At 41.7% G+C, this 25,618-nt stretch overlaps 1 protein-coding gene across 2 annotated transcripts in view; it reads right to left on the reverse strand.

Annotated features, from left to right (window-relative positions):
• Positions 1-241: 241 nt before the first annotated feature.
• slc37a2 (solute carrier family 37 member 2) overlaps positions 242-25,618 on the reverse strand; it is a 48,445-nt gene continuing 23,068 nt past the window's right edge. Inside the window, exons 2-17 of one of the 2 annotated variants that reach the window (XM_048615654.1) lie at positions 24,322-24,433; positions 23,561-23,639; positions 22,333-22,468; positions 19,295-19,371; positions 16,206-16,372; positions 14,279-14,316; positions 13,595-13,747; positions 12,357-12,447; positions 11,513-11,575; positions 9,500-9,585; positions 8,719-8,767; positions 7,630-7,703; positions 6,999-7,077; positions 5,077-5,168; positions 2,835-2,899; positions 242-601 (exon numbers count right to left, since the gene is read on the reverse strand). In XM_048615654.1, coding sequence (XP_048471611.1) covers positions 586-601; positions 2,835-2,899; positions 5,077-5,168; positions 6,999-7,077; positions 7,630-7,703; positions 8,719-8,767; positions 9,500-9,585; positions 11,513-11,575; positions 12,357-12,447; positions 13,595-13,747; positions 14,279-14,316; positions 16,206-16,372; positions 19,295-19,371; positions 22,333-22,468; positions 23,561-23,622 — 1,248 coding nt within the window. In that variant the 5' untranslated portion in view covers positions 23,623-23,639; positions 24,322-24,433 and the 3' untranslated portion in view covers positions 242-585. The remainder of the gene's footprint in view (positions 602-2,834; positions 2,900-5,076; positions 5,169-6,998; positions 7,078-7,629; positions 7,704-8,718; positions 8,768-9,499; positions 9,586-11,512; positions 11,576-12,356; positions 12,448-13,594; positions 13,748-14,278; positions 14,317-16,205; positions 16,373-19,294; positions 19,372-22,332; positions 22,469-23,560; positions 23,640-24,321; positions 24,434-25,618) is intronic. The other variant, XM_020520439.2, reaches the window with a different exon arrangement.

Raw genomic sequence — 25,618 nt, forward strand, 5'->3', positions numbered from 1 at the left:
GGTGCAGTAGTTGACAGGGACTGCCCTTTCCCAAGACACCTGTGGGAGAGGGAGACAGCAAGACTCCATCTTTCTCCCAATCCTCACCAAAAGCCAATTAAACTGGTTCAGGCTGCAGCACAAATGGAGGGGGGTGTCAGAAATCAGAAGGGACCAAATAAAAAACCTGAATAAATAAAACGGAAGGAAAGCAAAAGCTTGCTGTTTGATTGTTAAAAACAATGAGCTGGGAAACAAAAGATTATACAAATTGTGTGTATTTTAAACAATAAAAGACAGTACATCACAGATTCTGCTGTCAAATGAAGTCCTTTTCACCATCAATTGGAAGGCAATTTTCAATAGAAAGGGTCTAAAATTTAATTGACTGTTTCAAAAGCCGAGATGACTTTAATCTCTGTGATGTTAGGTTCTGGGAGGGATTGAGATTAAAGAGACTCATTATTCTTCTCACTGTACTGGATCGAGAGAGTTTGCTCCCACACATCGACGAATAGGTGGTGAGCTTTGAAGCAAAAAATATTAAATTAACCCGCAAATTTCAAGTCTCTTGGTCTCATTTAGCAACTTCTCTGAACAGCATTCTCAGAACTCCTTAAACCTACAGGGCAAAAGGGAAAAAAGAAAAAAAAAAAGAGGGGAAGAGGAGTTAGATATCTATGCAGCTTTTCAGTGTTAAACACAAACTTAAATATACAGCACTCCTCATCTTTATCTTCCATTCTTTGCTTCCTCTGCACCTGCCTTTTAAATTCCTCCTGTAAAAAGGGATGCCCTTTCGAGATGCAGTGTCATCAGATTTCTAGCATCTTATTTTGACAAACATTAATAGTTCAGCTGCTTGAGAGCTGCACATGGGCTGCATGGTGGCTTAGTGATTAGCACTGCTGCCTCAGCACCAGGGACCTGGGTTCGATTCCACCCTCGGGCAACTGTGTGTGGAGTTTGTACGTTCTCCCCGTGTCTGTGGGTTTCTGCTGGGTGCTCTGGTTTTCTCCCAGTCCAGAAAATGCCTAGGCTAGGGGCATTGGCCATGCTAAAAATTCTCTGTAGTATCTAGGGATGTGCAGACTAGATGGATCAGCCATGGGAAATGTGAGGTTCCAGGGATCTGGGTGGGATGCTGAGAGTCGGTGCCCCTTTCTGCACTGTAGGGATACTATGAGGGGCACAGGGAAACCAACAGCTGATTTGGTCCTTGCACAGAACCATTTCCAGCACAAAAATCACTGCTGACATCCTACTGAAGACACAGAATGCTGCCTGTCCATTAGCTCTTAGCTGAAAATCAAAAACAGCACAAACTGGAGTTTAAACTGCATGGCTCAGCAATACACTACCTGATTGCTGAGGACAATACAAAGTATAGGTTCAGATTTTTCTAAAGCAGCACTTGTGCAAAAAAATAAAAAAAAAAAGAAAAAAATCCATTAGTGTTTCAGAGTCCAGGGGAGTTGATGCCATCCAAATCTCCTGCATTACTTTGTTCAATTCCAGTTCGGTGCTAAAATCGACCTTGTAAGTCGAGGGCTCCCATCAACTGAAGTTTTACCCCAACACCCCAATTATTCTTGTAATTGTAAAACCAATTCAAGATTTCCCTATACAGCAAACAAAAATCCACTTTGAAAAACCACTTGAGATCCTAAGCATACGAAAAAAAGTTTAAGTGGTCCATGTAGGTTGCATAAAGTCTGTATTCACTCAAGTTTAGAGGATTAAAAAGGTATTAACCAGCTGTGCTTAGCACAATCAAAGGAATTGAAAGAGAAAAGAAACCCAATTGCTCTGATGGGATAGTCCAGAACACAGCGGAATAACCTTAAAGTTAGAGCTAGGCCATTCAGGGATGATGTCGAGAGGCACTTTTGCACACAGGGCAGGTGAACATTTGAAAACAAAAAAACAAAAAAGGGAGAGAGACTGGGGCTCTACTGGGATTTGTCAAGTCAGGCAGTAGATTTGTTAGGCAAAGTCAGTCAGTCAAAAAAAGGGATACACTGCCAAGAAAAAAGGCAAATGGAGTCAAAATAGTTCACAATGCTTTAACTGAAACAGTGCAGACTAGAGAGGCCTTATTCCTACCAAATGCCAGGTTTATTAAACCAGAGTGGCACATGCCTTTGCACAGAGGGAGCCCGAGAGTCTGTTCTCACGTTAAGCTGAGGAAATCAATTCACACTAACCAAAAAAAGGACACATGTCCAGATTGACAGTAATGATTTAAGTGTTACCCTTAAATACATGAACAGAAAAATAAAGGACAAAGCTTGAACAAAGCAGCATAGACATACCAGGATATCAAAGTTTAAAATTTTAGAAGGAGCAGCAGCAAGTAGAATTACACTTTCAAATGGGACCTCCTTTGCAAAACCCCAGATGCTGGCAACATCATTACTGGAAGCCACAAAACAAAACCAGAGATGAACGTGCCCAGCTGTTGTTCTCTGCTTTTCAGAAGAGCCAGTGCATCACAGCACATAGCGCTAGGGTGCTAGATCCCAGATAATCCTGGGGAGCTTCTAGGAATATCAGTTTCCCCAGACATTGTTGAGAGGAATCTACTGCAGACAATGTTTTGCCTGAAGGAACCGCAAAAAGGTAGTCCCTAGTTTAAAGGGAAAGACAATTTGGAGGGCTGGGAGAGGAACTTAGCACATCTATTTCCAAAGTGTCTCATTCATACAATAAAAAAAAGAGGAAATTAAAACTGGTCTGTCTACAAAAATATAGAGCCACTGCAACAAACTGCTGTCTAAGAACTCCAGATACAAGACACCGTCTGGCTCTCAGGCCCAAAATGCAGAGGTTCAATGAGAAGGCTTTATTCTTACCCTCTTAGCCTTGTGGGGTATCCACAGCAGCCTCGGATCTCCTTGTACACCAGTCTGCTCAATAACTGCAAAACAGCCAGAAAAAAAAACAAAGATTAGAAGGGTCCCGACTTGAAACGCCAGCTTTCCTGTTCCTCTGATGCTGCCTGGCCTGCTGTGTTCCTCCAGCTCCACACTTATCTCAGACTCCAGCATCGGCAGTTCTTACTATTTCAGATTAATATTAAATAATGTGAAAATATTTTGCCCATAAACTCCAGTGAAATCCAATACCTGAGCTGCCTTTGTCCTGGAGAGGGATATGGGTTGAGGGGTGCCCAGCCTAATGCTTTCTGCTGGCTAGCCCAAACCATTTACATTCAATACATGGACAGAATGACCCCAGGGGCTAAACCAATTGGGTTACTGTCTCCTGTAAATAACATTAACTTCAGTTTTACTTCAAACTGGCCCACACTGGAAAAAAATAGGAGATATTGATTCCTGAAGAAAATATTCTGAATAAGCCCATGTAGCAATAATTAAACATTTAAAGCCATCTGCCCAGGAGAATGGTGTCAGAAAAGAATGGTCAGGGCCATGAGGTAGAGCAAAATGGAGACTCTTCTGCTTCTCTTTACACACAAAATCATCCCCATTTCTCCCAATGGTGGAGAAAGAAAACAGATAAGATTTTGGGTTTAACAAGAACCAAAAAGGGAGGCAAGAAAATGGAGGGGTTCATTGCCGTCCTTATTCAGATTCCTCAAATGAGGCTTCAGCTCCAATCTACTCCCAGATATCATCTTTCTCTCCTTGCCTCCATTTTGCCCCCTCCTGCAGCATCATTCTTGGAGCACAGCCTTTCAAACAGCAGTCTTCACACCACTCCGTTAGGGGCAAGGCTGACCTTCAAGTAACAGTTATCCAAAGTGGGTCAATGCTGGGAACTCCCTGTACTGTGTACGAGTGGGAGAATTGCAAATGCAACCCCTACCTCACAACAAACTGGCTTTCCAACACATTGATAGCACGGTGTCAGAAGAAAAGGGGTTGTACCATGATCAACCTCAACACAAATCACTCCATAAAGTATGAAACGTCCCATATTCAGTGAAGTCAGTTGGTAGCACAGAACTTGCTTATCGATGGAGAGAAACATTTGGCCGATCATGCACTGATCAGAAAATTCACAAGAATTTCAATTCTAGTGGAAACATTTATACTCTAAAGAGAACAGAGAGTGGTTGGCAAATAGGGTCTGACTGGTAGAAGCATGATCATGGAGAATACACCCATTAAATGTGTAGTCCATGACATGTACTGTCCTCATGCAATTTAAAACATTGGCTTTTCTCCTCGAATGTGATATTCTTGCAAATTGTCCCGATGAGTGAAAGATTAAAAGCTATGACAAAAGTATCTCTTCTCAGCAATATTTCACAAATACAAAAGTGTATAAATGGGATATGGTGCAATGAGGAACAAATGCAAACAAGATAAAGGAACTTTAATCAGAGCAGAAAAACTTAATTTATAATCTGTGCTAAATTGGATGGTCTCACTTTAACATTGTGGAAGGACTGTACGAGTAATCAGTGTCGAGATTAGTGTGTGTAAGAGGGGTAACAAAAGCAGGGAATCCTGGCTCCCTGTTCCTTTAATGGATCACTATTTCATTAATGAAAAGTTTAAAAAGACAACACTAACCCAAGGGAGTATTTATAAAATCTATAACTGATGTAAATAAGGTTGAGACAGAGACACAAAAGAGGGGGGTGAGGGGCAACAGCATGCAGGGGGAAAGAGCATGGAATTAGGCCATTTGGTCCATCCCATCTGCACTGACCCACCAAAGAGCATCCCATCCAGACCCAGGCCTAGCTGTCCCTACAATTCGCATGGCTAACCCACCTAGCCTGTACACCCCAGTTACTGTGGGCAATTTAGCACAGCCAATTTACCTAACCTGCACATCTTTGGACTGTGGGAGGAAACCAGAGCACCCGGAGGAAACTCATGCAGACACGGGGAAAACATGCAAAGTCCACAGACAGTTGCCTGATGCTGGAAGTGAACCCAAGTCCCTGATGCTACACGACAGCAGTGTTAACCACTGAGTCACCATGCTATCCCAAGAGAAAAAAGGGAGAAAAAAAACAGAAAGAGAGAGAGAGAGATCACTTGGACATGGGAGTGTGAAGAGGGCTAAAATATTAAAAAAAAAGTGCAGGAAGAGGCTATGGAACACTGAGTGACATACCAGACAGGCCAAGATGTCAGATGCTATCAACATGTAAAAGACACTGTTCCAGTCACTGAGGAGTCCAGCCAGCAGCGGGCCCAATGCAGCACCTAGAAAATGAACAGCAGGAAGATCAACCATCCTGCAGTTACAGCTGGCCCCCGAAAATGTTCAGCAGGAACAACAAAAGGTTGATCTTTTCTCAAAAAGGCAACAATTGACAGAATCAGGAAAAATGTGGTGTTTAGTTAAAAAACTAGAAATCCTTAATAGCAGGAAAACCAACATTCCAAAAATAAGATCGGCTTCTCATTTCACAACATTCAATCTCCATTGCATTTGGTCGTAGAATAGTCAGACATGTGCCATGACAGTATGGAGTGTATTAACAGAGAGGGATTTTAGTGCCAAGGATGGAAATTACAGCTCTTTACAATGTCTCAAACTCAAAAAAAGGACACTATCTACACAATGCAAGTTGAAGTTGCAGCATTTAAAATGAATAAAATGTCTGTTTCAAAGGGCCCAAAAAGAAAACAGAAATCAAGCTAGAGGCAGGGATTAGCAATGTGACCAATAGCTTGGTCAACCACACAGGAACTGTTTGGCTTTGCAACCAAAAAGGTAGACACCTGAAATGTCAACTCTCTCCAGATAATTCTGGGGGAGGGGGGTGGGGGAAGAAAAAAAACATGCTTCAGTTGGTTATTTCCACACATGACCACTTCTGTATTACTTTGCCTCCTTTACCAGCATGCAGCAGTGGATGAGAGATGTTGGAGGTAGGTCAGTGTCACAATCCTTCTTTGCCTTGAGCTTAGCTAGTGACAAATGGTAGAAGATACATCACTGTACAGCATCTACAGAAGTGGCATTTGTTCTTTGATAACCGGGAGGGTTATAGCATGATAGCAATAAATACAATGATAATTGGTCAAGTATTACTTCTAGGACCGTAGAGAGCTGGTACAGATACATATGCTCCATCTCAAAACTCGTGTAAAGTTCCCCATCTGCACCCAGGCTAAGATGTGTGCAGAACGGGGCAGAGCTATTAGTGTGAACACTGAGCCATGACCTTCTACAACAGTGATAGCAGAGTATGCCTGACAATAGCAATGCTGTCACATTCACTTTCCACAACACCCAGACTAAGTCTAACATTTCATACTGCGCCTTTGTAATCACGATGAACCAAGTCACAACATCCAAACAAAAATTGCAAAGACTTTTACAGGCAAGAATGCGAGAGATATCATTCCCATTCCAGGTGGCTTTTATAGCTGAGCCTCAATCTGTACTTTACCTTCAGCTAGCTCACTCCTCACTGGCTATAGGCCATTCCTACACAATTACAATCTTCTAGCTTCTAGAAGCATTAACATAGACATATAGGGCAATTAAACTTAAATCACATTCACTTCACATTGATGGACACAACTGTGAATGCTCAGCATAATTTCCTTTCTAAGAAAGGAAATTAAGAACCATGTACCCAACATTATGCCGTATTCCACTTTACTTAGAAACACTGCAATCTTCACAGTCTCTCCTCAGGTGATGTGAACTAAAAAGTTTAATTGTCTAAGTTACATTTATTTACAATGTAGCTTTGTGGCCATTATATATACCGGTCAGTGTAAACACTACTACCCAAACTGCAGAATACTGAGGTCCCAACTACAAAAATAAAACATCCTGAAGCCATAAGCATTGTCAAGGCAGGTCTGCTAATACAGTCCAGATTGACTTTTTAAAAAAAGTTGCACTAATAGAAAAGCACACTACTTAAAAAATTAAAGGCATAAAACCTGCAACTTAATGATTAGCTAATTTGATTAAAATTATGACTTGATTCTCACCTGGTTATATCTAATTAATTTAACTCTAATCAGGTATAGCCCATTAACATCATTGGAGTAGTTGGTGGAATGACTTACCAATTGAACCTGTTCCATCGATGATTGCTGTGACAGTTGATAAAGCTTTAGCATTCCCTTTAAGACACCGGTGAGTTCCCTGATGATAAAGTCACAAAAGTTACGCATCTTCCAATCACTATTTTACTTGTTACACACAACTTGGGCCAGCAACGTTCAGTGGTTAGCACTGCTGCCTCAGTGGGCTTGATGCCAGCCTCAGGCAACAGTCTGTGCAAACTCCACATATGTTCTCAGTGTGCATAGATATTCTCCAGGTGCTCTGGTTTCCACCCACAGTCCAAGAGAGGTGTAGGTTAGGTGGATTGATCATGCTTGCCCCATATAGTGTCCAGGGATGTGCAGGCTAGGTGGGTTAGCCATGGGAAATGGTTACAGGGATAGGGCAGAAGGTGGGATGCTCTTCAGGAGGGTCAGTGTGGACTCAATGGGCTGAAATCGACTGCTTTCACACTGCAGGAATTCTATGATAATCTATTGCCCATTTAAATTTTTTTTTTTTTTTTTTGAAAGAGGTGTTTGGAAAGCTGGAAATGTTAACTGACCATAGGTTTTTAGTCAACGATCAAGAGTTAAATCATTATCCTACTCTTCCCCACCCTTGCAAAGTGTACACACAGTGGCTCCTCACCAGATCAGCTGCTACTGCTGTCGTGATCAAAGCATACGGTCCATTCACTAGCGCACCACAGAATATTAACATTCCTGTTAGAAAGAGCAAAACTTGTTTGTATTATACCTTTCAGAAGATGGCCTCAAAAACCAATAAAAACGTGACTACACTTCAAAATTAAGTGCAAGAAATGCCACAGGCAACTGACATACAGCAAGCTCTCACAAACAATGAGAAAAACGTTTTAAATAATGTGGAGGATGGGATAAATCCCAGCCAGGACAGTGGGGAGGAGGACACCAGTACTTTCTGAAATCATGTAGAGATATTTTTACGCCAAAATCGGGGCCTCATTTTAAACACATTACCTGAAAGTACATCACACCTCTGATGCTGCACACTTGTATTAGTTTGAATCGTGTCTTGAATCTTTAAGCAGGGGGGATGGCTACAACCTGTAGCCTAACTTGAAGGTTGGGGTGCTTTGCATAGAGCTACAACCAACATCCAATAATCAGTCTCTCCAATCTACTCCTATCTCTTCAGAGCCAAAGCATTTCAACAATTTTTTTTTTTTTTTTTTTTAAAAAATAAATTTTTAGAACATGGGTGCTGCAGGCTAGGCCAGTACTTGCTGCCCATCCTCAACTCTCCTCAAACCAAGTGACTTCCTAGGCCATTTCAGAGGGCAGGTAAAACTTGTCATTGTAATGGACATTATTATGGAGTTAGAGTTAAACCTAGACCAGGTCATGCAAGGAAAGGAAATATCCTTCCCTACCAAAAAAAAAGAGGAATCATTCAACCAGATGGGACTTACCCCCAGCAATCTATGGCAGTTAGTTTTCTAGACAAGTTTAAGACTAGATTTCCCTTATGTCCATTGGCTAGCCAATGGGAAGTAATCTTCTCCCAATGCTAATATGTAACGCCTACACAGATTTTTATATTCTGCAATGATCTTTGCTATTCTATCAAATGGCTTTTGGAAATCTAAAGTACACTACATCACCAAAAGCAGCTAAACTATGGAGAAATCCTTTTGTTAGAAGCAGAGAGACTTCATATAACCCAAAAGGTATGGCCAGCACATCAGAAGTGACTTACCAATAATTGGTGCTAATCCATTCTTCCCAATGTAGTTGTAAACAAACAGCTGAAAAGGAGGGAAAGGGACAGAACTAAAAAAAACAGCAGTAGTTAAGAGTTCGTATGATTTGAAGATGTGTTTTAAAACAAGTCGCAAGAAACTGCTCGTTAAGCACTGGTGAATTATTTCTTGTTTGACTCTCCTGGAGAAAGCTCATTGTTTTGTGTTGACTAAGAATTGGTGGCCAGGGGAAAAATCATTTGCTGGTTGGGTTACACATTGTTAGGATGTTCAAGACACGCAGGAGCAAAATTTTGGATAAAAAGGTCTCTTCAGCTCAACTTTGTAGCAAGTTCAGAATTCAGCAACCTCTCCCCTTCCACAAAATCCAGCAAATCTCTCCAGTCAGTCAGATTCTCTCCTACTTTCAATGAATGGTCACCCCCTTGCCCAATTGGCATAGATATTGGAGTAGTTATTGTATAAAATGCCTCAAGCACATCTAAAATAATTAGAAATATTGTCTCAGGTTTTAGGAGGCTTTCTACTCCCTTTGCAGTCATCCCAAACCCTTACAGCAACATCCACATCCCATGAAAGGATAAAACAAAAAAAAAATGCAGCCACATTGGGGATCATATTTTACCTCATTCCTAGCACACGTTCAGATGCAGCCAGATAGTGACCTCGGCCTATTTAAATGTCTTGTGGCTACATCATGGCAGTCACGTTGAAGTTTAATAGAACAGTCATCTTAACAATGTCAATGCCCACCCTCCACCCCTGTGCCATCCTTACCATAGGAGCAGCGGCAATCAGCATAACACAGCAAGTTGTGGCCCTCCCGCCCACGTAATCAGAGATAATTCCAGCCAGAATCCCACCTTCACAGAAAAAAGGAAACACAGTGAACAATTGGCATGGCAATGCCAAGACAGTTACCACATTCTGTAATCCACCACATCTTGCCCAGTGCTGACCAAAACTAAAACATCCAATTGCCTGGGGAGCACAAGGAAGGATCCCAAAGCTAGCATGATCCACAATAAAGTACATTTCCCCACTTCACAAAGTAATTAAAGGAAGTGGAACTTTTTTCGGTATGAAGTGGCATGAAATGGGAGTGGGGAAGGATTGACTGACTGACTGAGGTATCCAAGGTTACATTGCATTGTTGATGAAGGAAGAAGTCGATAGCAAGGTAAAGAAGCTCCAGGTAGAGACATTTATTCAGGTACAGCCACAAACTTCAGCAAAGGCTGACTCAATTTTTAAAAATGACAGGGAGGAAAACCCACACTCCACACAGAAACGCTGTCACCCAAGGATGGAATCAAACCAAGGTCCCTGGCGCTATGAGGCAACAGTGTTACTCACTGAGCCACCACGCAGGCCCTTGGAGTGATTCGGGTCAACAGCCTTCCAATTGATTTCAGGTGTATGTCTTGCATGGGTGCTAATAACAGTACATTGCTGCAAATTTATGGAAGCCAGAGAAAAGAAGTCGTTGTGCCAAACTGCAATGCCCATTGATTAAGTGAGCTGACACTGTTTAAATTACAAAAGCGGTGTTTCTGCTCCACCTAGTGGTGGCATTGGCAATAAATGTGGCTGTAAAAGCAAAGTTCGGGATATAACAGTCAGCTTTCCTGCTGGGTTCTGTCATGTCTAGTAAGATGATTAACTGGAATCATAATATTTTGTGTAGGAATTTAACATCATTCTTCAGTTTTAAACTGGTTATTATACTGTTGTCTGAGGATTACAAATCAGAAAGTCCTCCATTTAGCTGAGGCGCCGATTCTGCTGAACTTTGTTTCTTAAAGTGACATTTCCACTTTGGTTACGAATGGTGCTCCTTTCATTAGCCATTATAGCATCCTTAGCCTATCATCTTTCAGTCACACATTTTCCAATGACCAGCCACAGCTAAGCTTAGTGTACAGTGTAAAAAGAATGGAAAGGATAGGTAGCATACAGGATATTTGCTTAAAAAGCGATTAATACTGCCCCTCAGGTGTTGACTAACAAATAGTTAGTCATTAACTCAAACTCCACTGGGAGGAACCCAACACCAAGCTGTTGATGGGAAGAGGCTGTACAACTCAACGAGCCAGTTCCTTCGAAATTCCCCTGTACAAGTTTGCACTGGAAATGGATCCTCTTGATATTTTTGTTCCAAGATTCAGGATTGACAGGTAACATTAAACTCTTGTGATCAAAGTCCAGGCCAATTCAATAATAACAACCACTAATAACTCTGACCAGTGAGCTTGCTGTCATTTGTACTTCCTTCCCCCCTCCCCCCCACCCCCCTCCCGATTCCAGCTAGGTATATAGTTCTCATGGCTCCATAACACCTCCAATACCAACTCAAGTGACTGTACCGCAGGTCAAAGAGAAGTTAGCATCTATTTGACCAAAAAGAGTATGTGGCATTTCAAATAAACAGAATTTGATCAGCCCTCAGTGCCAGTGAATTCTGCCCCCCAGAAATACATTTGGTTGCGGTTCCCTAACCAGGCCACAAGTCCAGCTAATTGCAATTACCATCTATAATAACCAAGTGGAGCAAGAGTGCCAACAAATGTAGAAACTAAAAACTTTAGCACCAGTTACAATCTAAAGAAGTTAATGAGAAAACCATAATAGGTTAATATAAACTCATGATAACCAAAAATATACAGGTAAATTTGGACCAAACACTTGTACGTGGAGAAAGAGGTGGAAGTTAATAGGTAATTTTAGTCTAATGTCTGTACCACCTCATTGTATCAAATGCTTTACATTCCTCAAATCAAAATCACATACCTAAAATGCCACCGACATCAAAAAGTGTTGAAATGTCACCAGCAGCTTTGGGATTCAAATGGGCTGAAAAGCAAGAAAAACATTAAATTAGATAAGCCTCTGTTAGAAGTTGCAATGAGTTAACAAGTTTATGTTAACATATGCTGGAAGATTTAACTGTGGTTCAGCAGCTGGAAGATCTGTCCAGCTCCAGAGATTGGAGCACATAGGTAGGCTGTCATTAGACTCCAGTACTGAAGGGGCAGTAGATCAGAGGTGCTATTTTTCTGGACAGATAATATTGTTGAGTTAGAAATTGATTTTTTAGAAACAAAAAAAAAAATCAATGTTGTAAAACCAAAGTTTGATTCTGGGATATCAAAATTGCATCTGGTGTTGGTTTTTCAATTTATATGCTTCAGTTTTGTTGTGTATTGTATACATCTCAGACTAAAGCAGTGACGACTAGTTTTTTTTAAATTGAAAAAAAAATTATGCAGCCAGTTTGCTTATAGTACTTCAAAATATCTCCAAAACCACATTCACACTTGTGCTCATAACTAAGTTTAAGCATGAGTGCTAACTCAACTAAATCAATTACTACGCATAGATCAGTTCCAGACTAAACATAGTCCAGCACTGAACAATTCAACAGTTGAACACCACATTCAGCAATATGCCATTTAAATTTCTCAGTGAGTGGGGAAATCCTTTGCACACAGGTTAGTGGAAAGCTTTCTCCTTCCACAAACAACTGGTGTTACTCACTTCCCTACCCAGTAACCCAGACTACAAGCACCATGCATGTGTGCTGTGGATATGCACTTTGTGCAAGTGGTGCAAAAAAAAAAAAAGTGTTACTCACCAACAGATGAAATGTAGAGAGGCAACCAAAACAGGAATGTATAGCTGACCAATTTGGCAAAGAGTAAACACAGTGAGAATTCAATCACACCCTGCACAGAAAAGAGACTTCATTAACCAAGTACAAAAGACTATTTGAAGAAGCTTTGTTCCTTTACACTCCTCACATAGTATTCAATTGGGTGGTAGCAATGTATCATTATATCTAAAACCATAAAAAGTAAAGAGCACATCCAGCCAGTTTCAGTTTTACTTTGTTACCTTCTCAGTGTCCATGGAAGGATTTAAAAAAGGTCAATAAAAAAGTTAGACTGGCAAATAAACAGCCTGGACAGACATCTTAATTCAGTATTATTTAATTCAAACTCACTTTTAAAAAAAACCATTCACTCACAGATGAGGGCATCACTTATTGCCCATCTCCTAATGGCTGAGAGGGCAGTTAAGAGTCAACCACATTACTGATAGTCTGGAGTCACATGTAGGCCAAACCAGGTAAAAGGCGGCAGTTTCCTTCCCTAAAAAAGTCATTAATGAACCAGATGGTTTTTTTCTTGACAATCAATAATAGATTCATGGCACCTAATTCCACAGATTTTTAATTCATTGCGTTCAAATTCCACCAGCTGCTGTGGCAGGATTCGAACTCGGGTTTCCAGAACACTATCTGGGCCTCTGGATTAACAGTCCAGCGATAATACCACTACGCCATCACTTTTCCCCTAAAGAGGTTATTTAAGGTTGAAGCACTGGACACATGTTCACATCTCAGTGGTTGATGGCATTTAAATTCAAATTGAAATTGAAAGCTGTGTCAGGAATGGCAGTCATGAAACAATCTGATTACTGTGAAACCCCATCTGGTTTCAGAATGTCCTTCAGGGAAGGAAATCTGCCATTCTTACCTGGTCTAGCCTAAATGCGACACAGAGTCAGGGAGTAACAGACTGACTTTTGCCTCCTCTCAGGAGGTAAATAGCATGGACAACACATGCTGGGCTTGCCAGCAAGACCCTTATCTGTGAACAAAAATGTTTGAGCACTAAAGTTCCATTTCATCATTTTGATAAATGGATATGTTGGATAATCCAGATTTTTTTGTTTAAAAGTTTTGCTCAAAGAATTTAAAAAAAAGACAGTGCACCAACTTTTCAACTCTACAGCAGAGTGTGAAAGCATGAGCACTACCTATTGTCAGAACTTAATTACACATGGATTGCCCAAGGTTCTGGCACTTACAGGAATTTTGAGTGCTCCAATGAAGCTAATTGCAGAAGGCTCAGTGGGAGCACCAGGACTGACGATGCTGCCGTTCTCAGAAACATCACTCGGGCTAGTGAAAATCTCTTCCATGCTCCCGCGGCGCAACACCGGCTCCTGCTCCTTTGGGTCCTGTGACATTAGCAAAATCACCTCTTTAATAATCAAAACCCTGATCCATGGGACAATAAAAACCTCTTCCTTTTAAATATTCCGAACCTCTATCAAAGGCCTGGCTGCCAGAGTATGCAAGGGGTCAGGGGTGGGGAATAGACACCTTTCCTTGCACTCTGATCCCAGTGTTACACTTTCAAACATGAAAACAGAAGGAGGATTGATAGCTTGGTGATGATAGTATCCAACAGCAGCTCAAATACAAAATGAAAAAACATTTAGACAGATTCTGCAGAAGTCTGAAGATGCAAGAGAAATGGACCATCTTCATTTTTTAAAAACTGACCCACCAATTTGAAATTTACCCTTTGCCAATTTGCTAATCCTCTCAAGAGGAGGACAATAAAGATCCAGTGTACTACATGTCTGATCTAGAGACAGGACTGGAAGATTAGCAGAGACTGGGTTTGGAGCAGTGACCGAGCCGGAGTTTATTTCAATAACATTACTGCATTTTAAATGTTTAAGAAAAAAGGTCTATTTTCTTACATAGTGTGTTGGAGGGGTGCAGCCAATATCTTCAGGGTCTGTGAAAAAGATAACAAAAAAGTAAGTTTTGCACTTGTTAATTCAGAAACATTATGCAGCAATTATCAGACCCATGTTGTTCAATATCAGAATTCAATAATTAAAGTCACCAATCTATAGAAGCTCTTTCCAAAACAAAAAAAAAATCTCAGATCCCCAGGCAAGGCAGCACAAGTCATTATCAGCTCCTGCAGATGGGCAATTGCCAGGTGGTCTGCAGTGGACAAGCAGGCTCCACCACTGGTTTTCTTTGGAGATTTCAGGTGGAGATAGAGTTTGTAAAGGGTCAATTGCTTCCACTTCCTTCCACAATAACCCAAAGAGAAGTCTACCTGCACATGTATCCAATCAACACTATCCTAAATAACTATCCATTACAAAGCCATAGAAACATAAAAGATAGGAGTAGGCCATTCGAGCCCTTGAGCCTACTCTGCCATTCAATAGGATCATGGCAGATCAAGCTCAATACCTGAATTGTGCCCTCCCCCATAACCTATGCATCTTGTGGCTAATCTGCCTCTTTGTTGAAAACATTATGGTAGTGCAGTTCACAGCCTCACCACTCTAGGTAATGAAAAAGTTTCCCCTCATCTCAATCCCAAAAAAGTTGACCTTTCATCTTTAAGTAATGACCACGATTCTGGGCTCCTGCACACACACCCCCCCACCCCCTGCCCAGCAACTAATGACCACCTCTTTCCCTTGTCCCCCGTTCCCCCAGTCCTTCCTGCATTTAATCTGTTCAGTCCCATTAGAATTTTATAGGTTTCTAAGAGAATCCCCTCATTCTCCTGAACTCTAGTGAATACAATCCTAACTGATTCACTCAATCTCCATTGACTGAATCCTGGGATAGCAGGATTCAATTTGGTAAACCCTCATTGCACTCCTATTACAAGAGCATCCTTCCTTAGGTAAGGACACTATATTCCAGGTGTAGCCTCACCAATGCCCTACATAATTGCATTAAGACATTCTTGCTCCTGTACTCAAATCCTCACTAGGAAGAGCGACATTTAGTTTGCCTTCTTTACAGCCTGCTCACCTGTACACTTTCAGTGAATGATGCATAAGGAGACCCAGGTCTCTTGAACATTAAAAAAAAAACCTGCCTTATTTTTGCTCCCAAAGTGGACAACCTCTCCTTGGCCCACATTATACTGCATCTGCCATGGCCCACTTACTCATGCGTAGTGGTATTATCGCTGGACCCAGATAACCAGACACCCAGATAACATTCTGGGGACCCGGGTTCGAATCCCACTACGGCAGATGGTGGAATTTGAATTCAAATTCAATAAAAATACAAATAAAAATAAAAAATTAAGAATCTAATGATGACCAAGAATCCATTGCCAATTATTGTAAAAATCCATCTGGTTCACTAACATCCTTTAGGGAAGGAAAGTCATCCTTACATGGTCTAGCCTACATGTGACTCCAGACCTGCAGCAATGTGGTTGACTCTGAACCGCCCTCTGGGCAATTAGGGATGGGCAATAAATGCTGCCTGGCCAGCATCGTCCTCATCCTGTTAAATTAAAATACCTCAGCTTGTCCAAAATCACACCAACATCTTCTCAGAGGATCACCAGTTATTACATGTCTTCAAATACACAAAGCCATAATTCGATATTCTCCATCTGCACCCACCCATTTGCTGTGGGCAGCATAACAAGCTCATATAGGTGGTGGTGGTGGGAAGGCAGAGGCTAGGTACAAGCTCAAATGAACAGCAATTCATTTGCACTCAATTTGACAGCAAAAGCAATAAAAAAAGTTCATTCAATTATTTCCATTCACAGCTATTCCAGCATACCACATGAAGCAGACAGACACAGCCTGTGGGAAAACACAGGCATACTATCACCGAGCCATCACTTACATTCCACCAGAAAGAGAAAGCAGACAATTCCCATTGCTGCGATGATGGCACCAGGCACAATGAATGATAAACCCCAGGCAGATGACACAAAGATCCCAGCGATCAAGGACCCCAGGATATTTCCGACTGATGTGTGAGAATTCCAGATTCCCATGATGAAGCCTCTCCTGTCAAATTAAGTGGGAACGAGGTTAGAAAACAAAGTCGGATTTAGCTCAATTCAAAAAGCCATGGGAATGAAGCCCGAGAGCGCGCACAGTTTGGGAGTCAAGACATCAAAATCACAAAATTCTGACATGCCCAGATCTATACGTTAATAAAGTTAAGTTTCTCAAATATCCAGCTTTTGTTAGTGTGTATTCAGGAGAGCTACTGGGGAACACTTCTATATACAAAAGAGTGGAAGTAGTTTAGGACTTTTCTAAAAATGGCAAACAATGCTAGATCAGTTATTAATTTTAAAATGAGAAATACTTTTTCGCTTAACAAAAATGTATTTAAAAGGGCCAATACAGTCCAAAGACAGGTATATGGAGTTAGGTCACAGTTCAGCCACGATCCTTTCGAATGGTGGAACAAACTCAAGGGGATATTATGGCCTACTCCTATGTTCCACATGCCCATGATTACAGAGGTCTACAGAAAACTCTCAGTTCATTCAAAGCAAGCTGCTAGAGGCCACATCATCCTCAAAGTCAGGCTTACACTGCTGCCAAAAGTCAGAAGCTTGGGCTCAATTGGAAGTCAAGAAAACATTGACGACTACTTGATAAGCGTCAAGAGAAATGGAGTTAAGGCAAGCACAAAGAGCTCCAAGTTACATCTCAGACATGATCTAACGGAAAGGCAGAATGAAACATTTGTGTTCATTTGAGCCACACAGTTACCTACATTTTAGTGGTTATATTCAAGGGAGACTGGCAGAATTGATAAAGTCACCTGGTTAGCCTACAGGAAACGAGTTGGAGAAAAATAAATACAGACAACAGTGATGGGAGCAGCGTGGTGGGGTAACCCTGCAGTGAGATGCAGTCAGGCTGAGGAAAGTGAAAAGACTTGATCTAAGAACTGACAATAGGAAATACAAACATTTCTGTAGCTATTTCTGAAAAATAATTGACCAACTGGAATGGGCCCTACTATGTACAGGGTTGTCACTGAGTGTTCAGATGAAGACATTACTGATTTTTGTACAGGATTAAAGGAGGAGAAGACCATGGACTAGCATTCAGGTGAAGGGGAGTGGCTATTGGCGGAGAGTCAGTGGTTGAATGCTTGAAGAATGGGAGTGGAAATTTTGCCAGAAAGGGGATGGGTTTGAAGGACGATAGGGTTGAAATCCAGTTCTCTGTCATTGAGTAGCACATCTCCACCAGGTGAGGGTAGTACAGTTGATCTCTGAACTTGAGGGCCTGTGGTATAGGAGGTGATTCTACCAGGGCTCTAGTTCCCTTCTCCCAAGGGAGATTATCTAGGCAGGGTGGGCCATTGGAGGATCCTAGGCCAATCCATCATTCACTGATGAACCACGTGTCCACACTTGCTTTCCAAGATCAGCGACTGATCAGCAACAGTAAACTTTGCCCCAATTCCTCTAATTAAGGATGTTTGAATCCATCCCTAGTAAAATCAGTTAACATTGGATATCCAAAGAGGTCTATCGTTGGCTGTTTGACTGAACACATCATACTGTGCACAAAATCAGAGCTATTTGACTGGAGAGTTGGGGTGAATGCAGCAACACAAATGGATTACATCAAGAGGTATGAAGTTTATTAATCTTTTGTTGGGTTACAATTTAAACAATTGTTCCTTTTTGGGGAAAAAAGGAGATACAGCAACATCAGACTCCCCCGCTTCAAGTGATGCGGCATAGGGGACTCAGTTTGTCACATCAACTTTGGTTTTACAGGAACCATTAATTACTCTCACTTCCTGCTCATTCTCCACAGCCCTGCAAATTTCTTCCTTCCCAAAAATTTATATTAGTCAGAACTACTGAATTTGACTCTCTTCGCCCTTGCAGATTACAATTTGTCACAAAACAAAATTCACAACGTCCCATGTTCTTTCGCAAATCCCATTAAATCTGTGCCCACTGATTACTGACCAACCTCCTGCCCCTGCCCATAGGGGTTAATCGTTTACTGACAATCCTTTGCGACCTTGCAAACCATCCCCTAACCTTCCTGCTCAGTGAACTATCCCAGCTTCACTAATACCTCCATTGAATTGAAATCATTAAAGTCCATCCCTTTCTTTGCATAACTAGACCCAATCCTCTGGAATGGTCTCATTCTCTGAACTGGAGAAGAAAAGCCAGGTTTTGCCCGAAGTATTGTAGATAAACAGATCATTCAGCCCAGCTGATCCATGCCAGCATTTATACTCCAAGTGGGTATCCTTGAACTTACCGCCACCCCCGCTTCACAAACTACTATTCTTTTCTCTCATGTATTTATTTAATTTTTCCATAAATACATCCCAGCTGTTCACCGAGTGTTTAATGTAGTAACAGGTTCCACATGCTGGTTACAAAGGTAAAGTGAGTTCAGTTATTCTTTAGGGCAATTTATTTGTGGTGATGTTATGTTTTGCTCCCCCCTACCCCCTCCATTAAGTTCCCCCACAAATAGAAGCTTGTGTACAACCTCATTAAGCACTTCCCTAAAATTTGAAAAGCCACTATGGAGGTCATTCTTAGCTTCACTTTTCTAGTTTAGAAAGTGAGATTAGCGTAGGGGTGCATAACAAGCAAGCAGTTTGTAATCAAATGCCATGCCAATCATTGATAGCTTTCTTTGGGCAAATAAAAACAGCAACAGGAAGATCAAGTGAATACTCAGGCAATGCACATGATTAAGCACACATTTACGTAAGTGAGTCGTGTAATATTTCTATGTAATTGGCTGCAAATTAAAAGCAAGTGCATTCCTTTATTCAAAAAGGAAAAAAATAAAGTAATTTAATTCAGTTGATTTGATCACAAGATAAAGTGTCAAGCACCAGGTAAGGACTACCATTTTGTAGCCTCACATGCTGGATCACATGCATGGCTTTTTTTGCAAGACCAGTAAAACAATACTCACTTCCCTTTTCCAAACCAGTTCCCGACGCAAGCAACAACAGCTGGCCACCCTGTAGTCTGTGCCAAACCATTTGCGATCTATGGAAGAGATATTAAATGAAGATCATTAAAAAAGTGAGGAAGAAGAGAGTTGCATATAAAGAGTTCGACTATTGGTGGTGGATGGAGCCAATAACAGTGGTAATATCCCTGTTGATTGTTGGGAGAAACCCATCTAAAGTCAGATGTATAGCATGAAAACAGACCCTTCAGTCCAACTAGTCCATACTGACCATGTTCCCAAACTAAACTAGTCCCACTTGCCTGCATTTGGCCCATATCCCTCTAAACCTTTCCTATTCATGAACTTATCCAAATGTCGTCTCAATGTTGTAACTGTACCCAGATCCACTACTTCCTCTGATCGTTCATTCCACACAAACTACTCTCTAAAAGCGTTGCCCCCCATTGTCCTTTTTAATTATTGCTTGCCTCATGCCCCAAGTTTTGAATTCCCCACACTCTGGAATAAACCCGTCATTCACTTTATTTAAGGCCCTCACAATTTTAAGAGCATCAAGATGATCACCCTTTAACCTCACACTCAAGCGAAAAAAGTGTCCCAGTCTTTCCCATTGATTTTTATACCTCAAACCCTCCAGTCCTGGCAACATCCTGGTAAAGTAGTTTTTGAACCCTCTCCAATTTAATAATATCCTTGCTATAGCAGGGTGACCAGAACTGCATGCAGTATTCCAGAAGAGGCCTCACCAATATCCTGTACAACCTCAACATGATGCCCCAACTCCTACACTGAAAAAGGAGTGAGCAATGAAGGCAAGTGTGCTAAACATCTTTTTAACCATCCCATCCACACGTGACGCAAATTTCAAAGAATTATGTGCCTGAACTCCTAGGTTGCTGTGCTCTGGTTGATCAAATATCCTTTAGGAAAGGAAACTGCTGTCCCTACCTCATCTGGCCTGCACGTAACTCCAGACCCACAATAAAAGCATCTGGGCATTCTGTGACAGTAAGTAACTGCGTAGCCTGTGATACCCCTATCCCATGAGCAAATAAAAACAAAAACTGCTGATTGCAGCATTTGAGAAAGAGATGAAACCAAACTTCTCCTGACAAAGGCAGCAGGAATCAACATGCCCTCTAAGTTTTGTTGCCACGGGAACAGCCTACAGAAGCAATAAATATTCGTGCTAATCGGCCTGTGCTGCAGATCCCAGCAACTGCAGTGGGTTAAACTCACTTCTGAAGAAGGGTCCTGACCCGAAACGTCAGCCTTCCTGCTCCTCGGATGCTGCCTGGCCTGCTGTGTTCATCCAGCTCTACACCTTGTTAACTGCAGCGGTTTGCAGCTTAAGGGAAGACAGCTAGGAATGAGGATACCAAGTCAGCTTTGGGCTGAAGAACAATCTCTAATGGAGTCTGTAACCCACAAACAGCTGCCATTTTGTCCCCCGGAGCATTGGAACAGAGGAGGCCATTCAGCCCTGAGCCCTGCCATTCAAGTAGATTGTAGCCAATTTGAATCTTGATTTTTATATTCCCAGAACATAACACTAGATACGGTCATCCAACAAAATCTATTTCTTTGTCTCAATGGAACCCAGCACCTTGGGGAGGAAGAGCTTTAGACTTTTACTACCCCTTCTGAAGTTATTTCTCAGATTTAAGGGGGAAAGGAATAGTGGAGATCACATTTTTCAGGCAGAAGTTGTGCTGGTGGTATTAACCTGGCAGCATGCATGCCCACAAGAATGTTGTGGTCTGCAGCTATGGATCCAAGGTAGATGATCCATTTCCTTCCATCGCAAGGAATCGTCCTTGCACTTACAGCTATTGGCATGCAATGGAAGGGTTTGCAGGTTGATATTCACATTTTATGTGAATGAATGTACCCTCCTTGGCAGTTCAACACTTGGAATAGGACTTAAACTTGGAGCTTCTGGCTTCCAGCAATGTTGCTACCCACAGCTCCATAATGACCTCAAGTACCTGAAGCAGAATGTGGTTTTATTTCGGTCTATTACAAAATAAAGCAAGACCAATCCCTCTAGCACCAACAGAATTGTCTCTTGCTACAATTCTTTGAATCCCAGGTGTTATTTCCTTGTGATCGGGCCAAAGGAGGCAGCTGAGCTCCTCAATAAAGTGTACTATGTACATAAGGTAGAGTGGTTCTCCACAACAGAGGGGGAAATAAAGTACATCTCCTGTCAGAGTCAGAGGCTGTGGACAGAATGGCTCTTTACTGCAAGTTTCCATGGCAGCCCCTGTTGCAAGCTAGTTTTCCCTCTTTTAACCTGAGGGGCCTACATTTCCAATATTTTCATTCCACTAAGGAAAAAAAAAAGTCCTTAGAATTGTTGAAAAATAAATCGAACCAACTTTAACCCTGCCACCCCACCTCATCCCAATCCAACCAGTGTAACTGGTCCATGCCAACTGGTGGTTTTAGCCCTTCCCCAATGCTTCCAGCCACGTGCGTGTGCGAATAGAACGGAAATAAATAAAAAGGCACACACACACACAAAGTCCAGCAATAGGAACATGGGCAAAAAAAAAAAAGGATCAGCACAGATGATTGCTGCACTCGAACAGCGTGAGGTCATCAGTGGTCACACAAACAGGAGCAGGACAGTTTAGTTGTGGATGGTGTTTTTAGGTGCAATCTGCAGGTTGACACTCCACCTGCTTTGCTACATTACCGATGTGAGTCTTGGGATGGAACTCGAACTCAGAGCTTTTGACTCTGGGACTGACTGCATTTGCACTTGTTACAAATCATACCTCAGTTTAACACTTTAAATAGGGGGTAAAGAATATTAGCCAATGTATTTTGCTAAGACGTCAGCTGCCTGCTCTTACACCTACAAGAGCATTATATCTGTCAACAAATCCAATGGGCATCAGAATCATCTCAAAAGGACATTAGAAAATGTCTAAGAGGGTGACAGTGATAATATAAGTAAACAACAGCCCACACACGCATTTGCTACTTGACACCTACAGTAGGGCTCCACAATCAACTATGTGACTGACCTGTACAATTGTGTAGTACCAGATACTGTGAATGTTCCAATAAAATCCAAACCCAAAGAGTGCTGTGAATAACCCACTGAGCAACATCCCAACAGTCAGGTAATATCGCAGAGGGAGCCGCTCACCGAAAATACCACTGAAACAAAACACAGGAGGCAAGTTTAAAAACTAGTCGGAGTAATCAGAAATCATTTCTACACACATCAGTTCCCAAGTAACTGGTCAACTGCTTACGGAACCAAGAAAAACATTCTGCATTATACACAGGAATTAAAAATGTCATAACAAAGCTGTGTCATCAGCACTTTCCACTAAAATCAGTTCTCAGGAACCCTGCTGCTGCTAATTCATCTATGTTTCATCTAGTACCCATTATGGACATAGGGTGGTCAGAGGTTGGCAAAAACGATGATTAACTACTAATAAAATGTTCCCTCTGTAGATCTGTCAGCTCTAGCCTGGGCAACTAGGACATGCAACATCAGATGACCCAAGGGAGAACAAAGCTAAGGAATGCTAGAGGATACAGTCACAGAATCACAGTGTGAAAGCAGGCCATTCAGCCCATCATGTCCATACCAACCTTCTGAACAGTATCCCACCCAGACCTGGAATTCAAATCTCAGTGTGAACTTGTGATGCAGAGTCAGTGTCCCTATCTCTAAGCCAGGAGGCCAAAGTTAAAAGTCCCACCTGCTCCAGAGGTGGTATAATAATCTGTGCTGGAATGTTAAGTGATAAATGTGTTCTTCAAATCTCAATGTCAACTACCAAGTCTTAGCGACCCCTCATCTGCTCCACAGAAAAGTTTCCAAACTTTAAACCAGCCAGTGAAAAACATTCCTGAACATTTGCACTTTTGGGCAGTTTTATTTTAAAAAATAAAGAAACAAATTTCTCACACCATAAACTAAAAAACTAAAATGTTCCAAGTTGAATTTGATGTTTTGCATCAAGTCTGGTAGAGCAGTGCGCTGCAACCAATGTTATGTGATAAACACTGATTGGCTCCTTTATTTGGACGATCACATGATAGCCATTTTGGTGCCCATCATTCAGAACAAAATGAAACATTGACAGGCTGGTGAATTAGTGGCAAGTTTTAAGTTTGGGGCAAAAGGTTCAGAGTTTGGTGGAGCTTTGGGAATACCAACATTGGATATCCCCAAGAAAAAAAAAAAAAGAAAATTCAGTAGGTATACATTGTCTGAATTTCTTGACTACTAACCTGAAAAACATGCCGATAGCATAGGCTATCAGGAAGGAATTATCCAATGCACCAAACAACATCCTGTAGTTGGGTTTATCTGAAATAAAGGGAACATGGAATGAAGTAATTGAATATTCTGCACACACCCCACACCGTCTCCCCCCACACCCCAACCCCCAATCCCACACCACCTGTTTACTATGGCTCTGCTTGACAAAGTGTCTTTGGCCTCACAAACCCACAGCCCACCCAAACCCACAGCCCCTACCACCAGAAAGAAAAAAACATCAAAAAAAAAAAAAATCAGCATAGCCAATATAGGAGAACACCATCAGCTCCCAGTTCCTCTTCAGTTCTGATTTGGATATTGTCAGACGCAAGAAACTTTTGACCCAATGGCACTGAGTACCTTCACCTGCAGTGATTCAATGCAGGTAACCATCCTCAAGTAGTGCAATTAAAATATTTTTGCCTTTCCAGTGAAAGATCACCGTTTGAACGTCCCAGCATTTGCTCCAGCTCCCATTTGTGTCTTGATAATGGCTCGCAAATGTTTATTGCTTTTGGAAATAAATGTAGACATTTCAAAAAGTCAGCTGACAATGACATTGGTTAGTGGGGAATTCAAAACCCAAACAAACTTGCAAAGGTCCCAGGGTTCAATTGGATTTCAGAATTATAATCAGTTAGCAAGCAATTAACCTCCATACATTTGACTGGGTAACAGTAATTCTCTAAAGTTATCAAAACAGAACATAATTCTATATTCAGCCAGAGACCTTGCACGTTAAAAGTCGTTGTCTTATTTGTTTCTAGCAGACTCTTGGTAAGTGCACACGTGGAACCTCAAGCAGACAAACGATTTAATTTTCAGTAGACTTCATTTTGTGGCTAATGAATGAATGTGTAAATGAGAACAGGATCAGGGTTAGCTGCAATTTCTTAAGGAAGAGGTTGGTTTTCTAAAATGCATGCATAAAGAAGTCATTTAGAATCATAGAGCTGCACAGCATAGAAACAGACCCTTCAGTCCAATTGTACCAGCGTCTACCACCTCCTTTGGCAGTTCATTCCATTCACGCACCACTCAGAGTTGCCCCTCAGGTCCCTTTTAAAATCTTTCCATCTTACCTTAAACTTATGCCCTCCAGGTTTGGACTCCCCCACCCCAGGGAAAAGACCTTTTCCATTTACCCTATCCAAGTCCTTCCTGATTTTATAAACCTCTAAGGTCACCCCTCAGCCTGACACTCCAGGGGAAAATAGCCCCAGCCTATTCAGCCTCTCCCTATAGCTCAAAGCCTCCAACCCTGTCAACATCCTTGTAAATCTTTCCTGAACCTTTTCCAGTTTCAGAACATCCTCCATAAAGCAGGCAGACCAGAATAGAATGCAGTATTCCAAAAGTGGCCTAACCAATGTCCTGTACAGCTGCAACATGGCCTCCCAACTCCTACACAGTGCACTGATCAATAAAAGGCAAGCGTACTAAACACCGCCTTCATTGTCCTGAATATCTGGGACACCACTTTCAAGGATCTATGAACCTACATGCCAAGCTCTTTGTTCAGAAACACTCCCCAGGTCTTTACCATCAACAGCACACGTCCTGCCCTGATTTGCCTTTTCAAATTGCAGCACGTCATATTTATCTCAATTAAACTGGAGAAAATGTGGATCTATACTTTACTTCTTTCATTAAAATGGACAAAAGCAACAGTGCACAACTGGGCTAGAGACCTGGACATGTCAGACAGGGTCCCATGTCCAACCCCCTCTGACAAAACAAAAAAGTACTTCCACAACTTTCCAAGCAGTGATCTCAATATTCAAGGTTTCAGATTGTGTGCTGTACTTTGCAGCAGCCAAAGCAGCCATGGAGACATCACTCCAAACACAGCACCGCAGAACCTGCAACTCCATCGTGGCAACTTGACATTTTGGCTGGGACTAGATAAAGTGGGAAATATTTAAACTCGTTGGAAAAGCTTCAGGGCTTCCATTGTGCAACACGGCTATATTGTAATTAATGTGGGCGCTTTACCTAGTGCTATTTGCCAGCTTTGGCAAAAAAAA

Source organism: Rhincodon typus, chromosome 32, assembly GCF_021869965.1.
Source record: "Rhincodon typus isolate 14 chromosome 32, sRhiTyp1.1, whole genome shotgun sequence".
In the NCBI taxonomy this organism is placed as follows: domain Eukaryota; kingdom Metazoa; phylum Chordata; class Chondrichthyes; order Orectolobiformes; family Rhincodontidae; genus Rhincodon; species Rhincodon typus.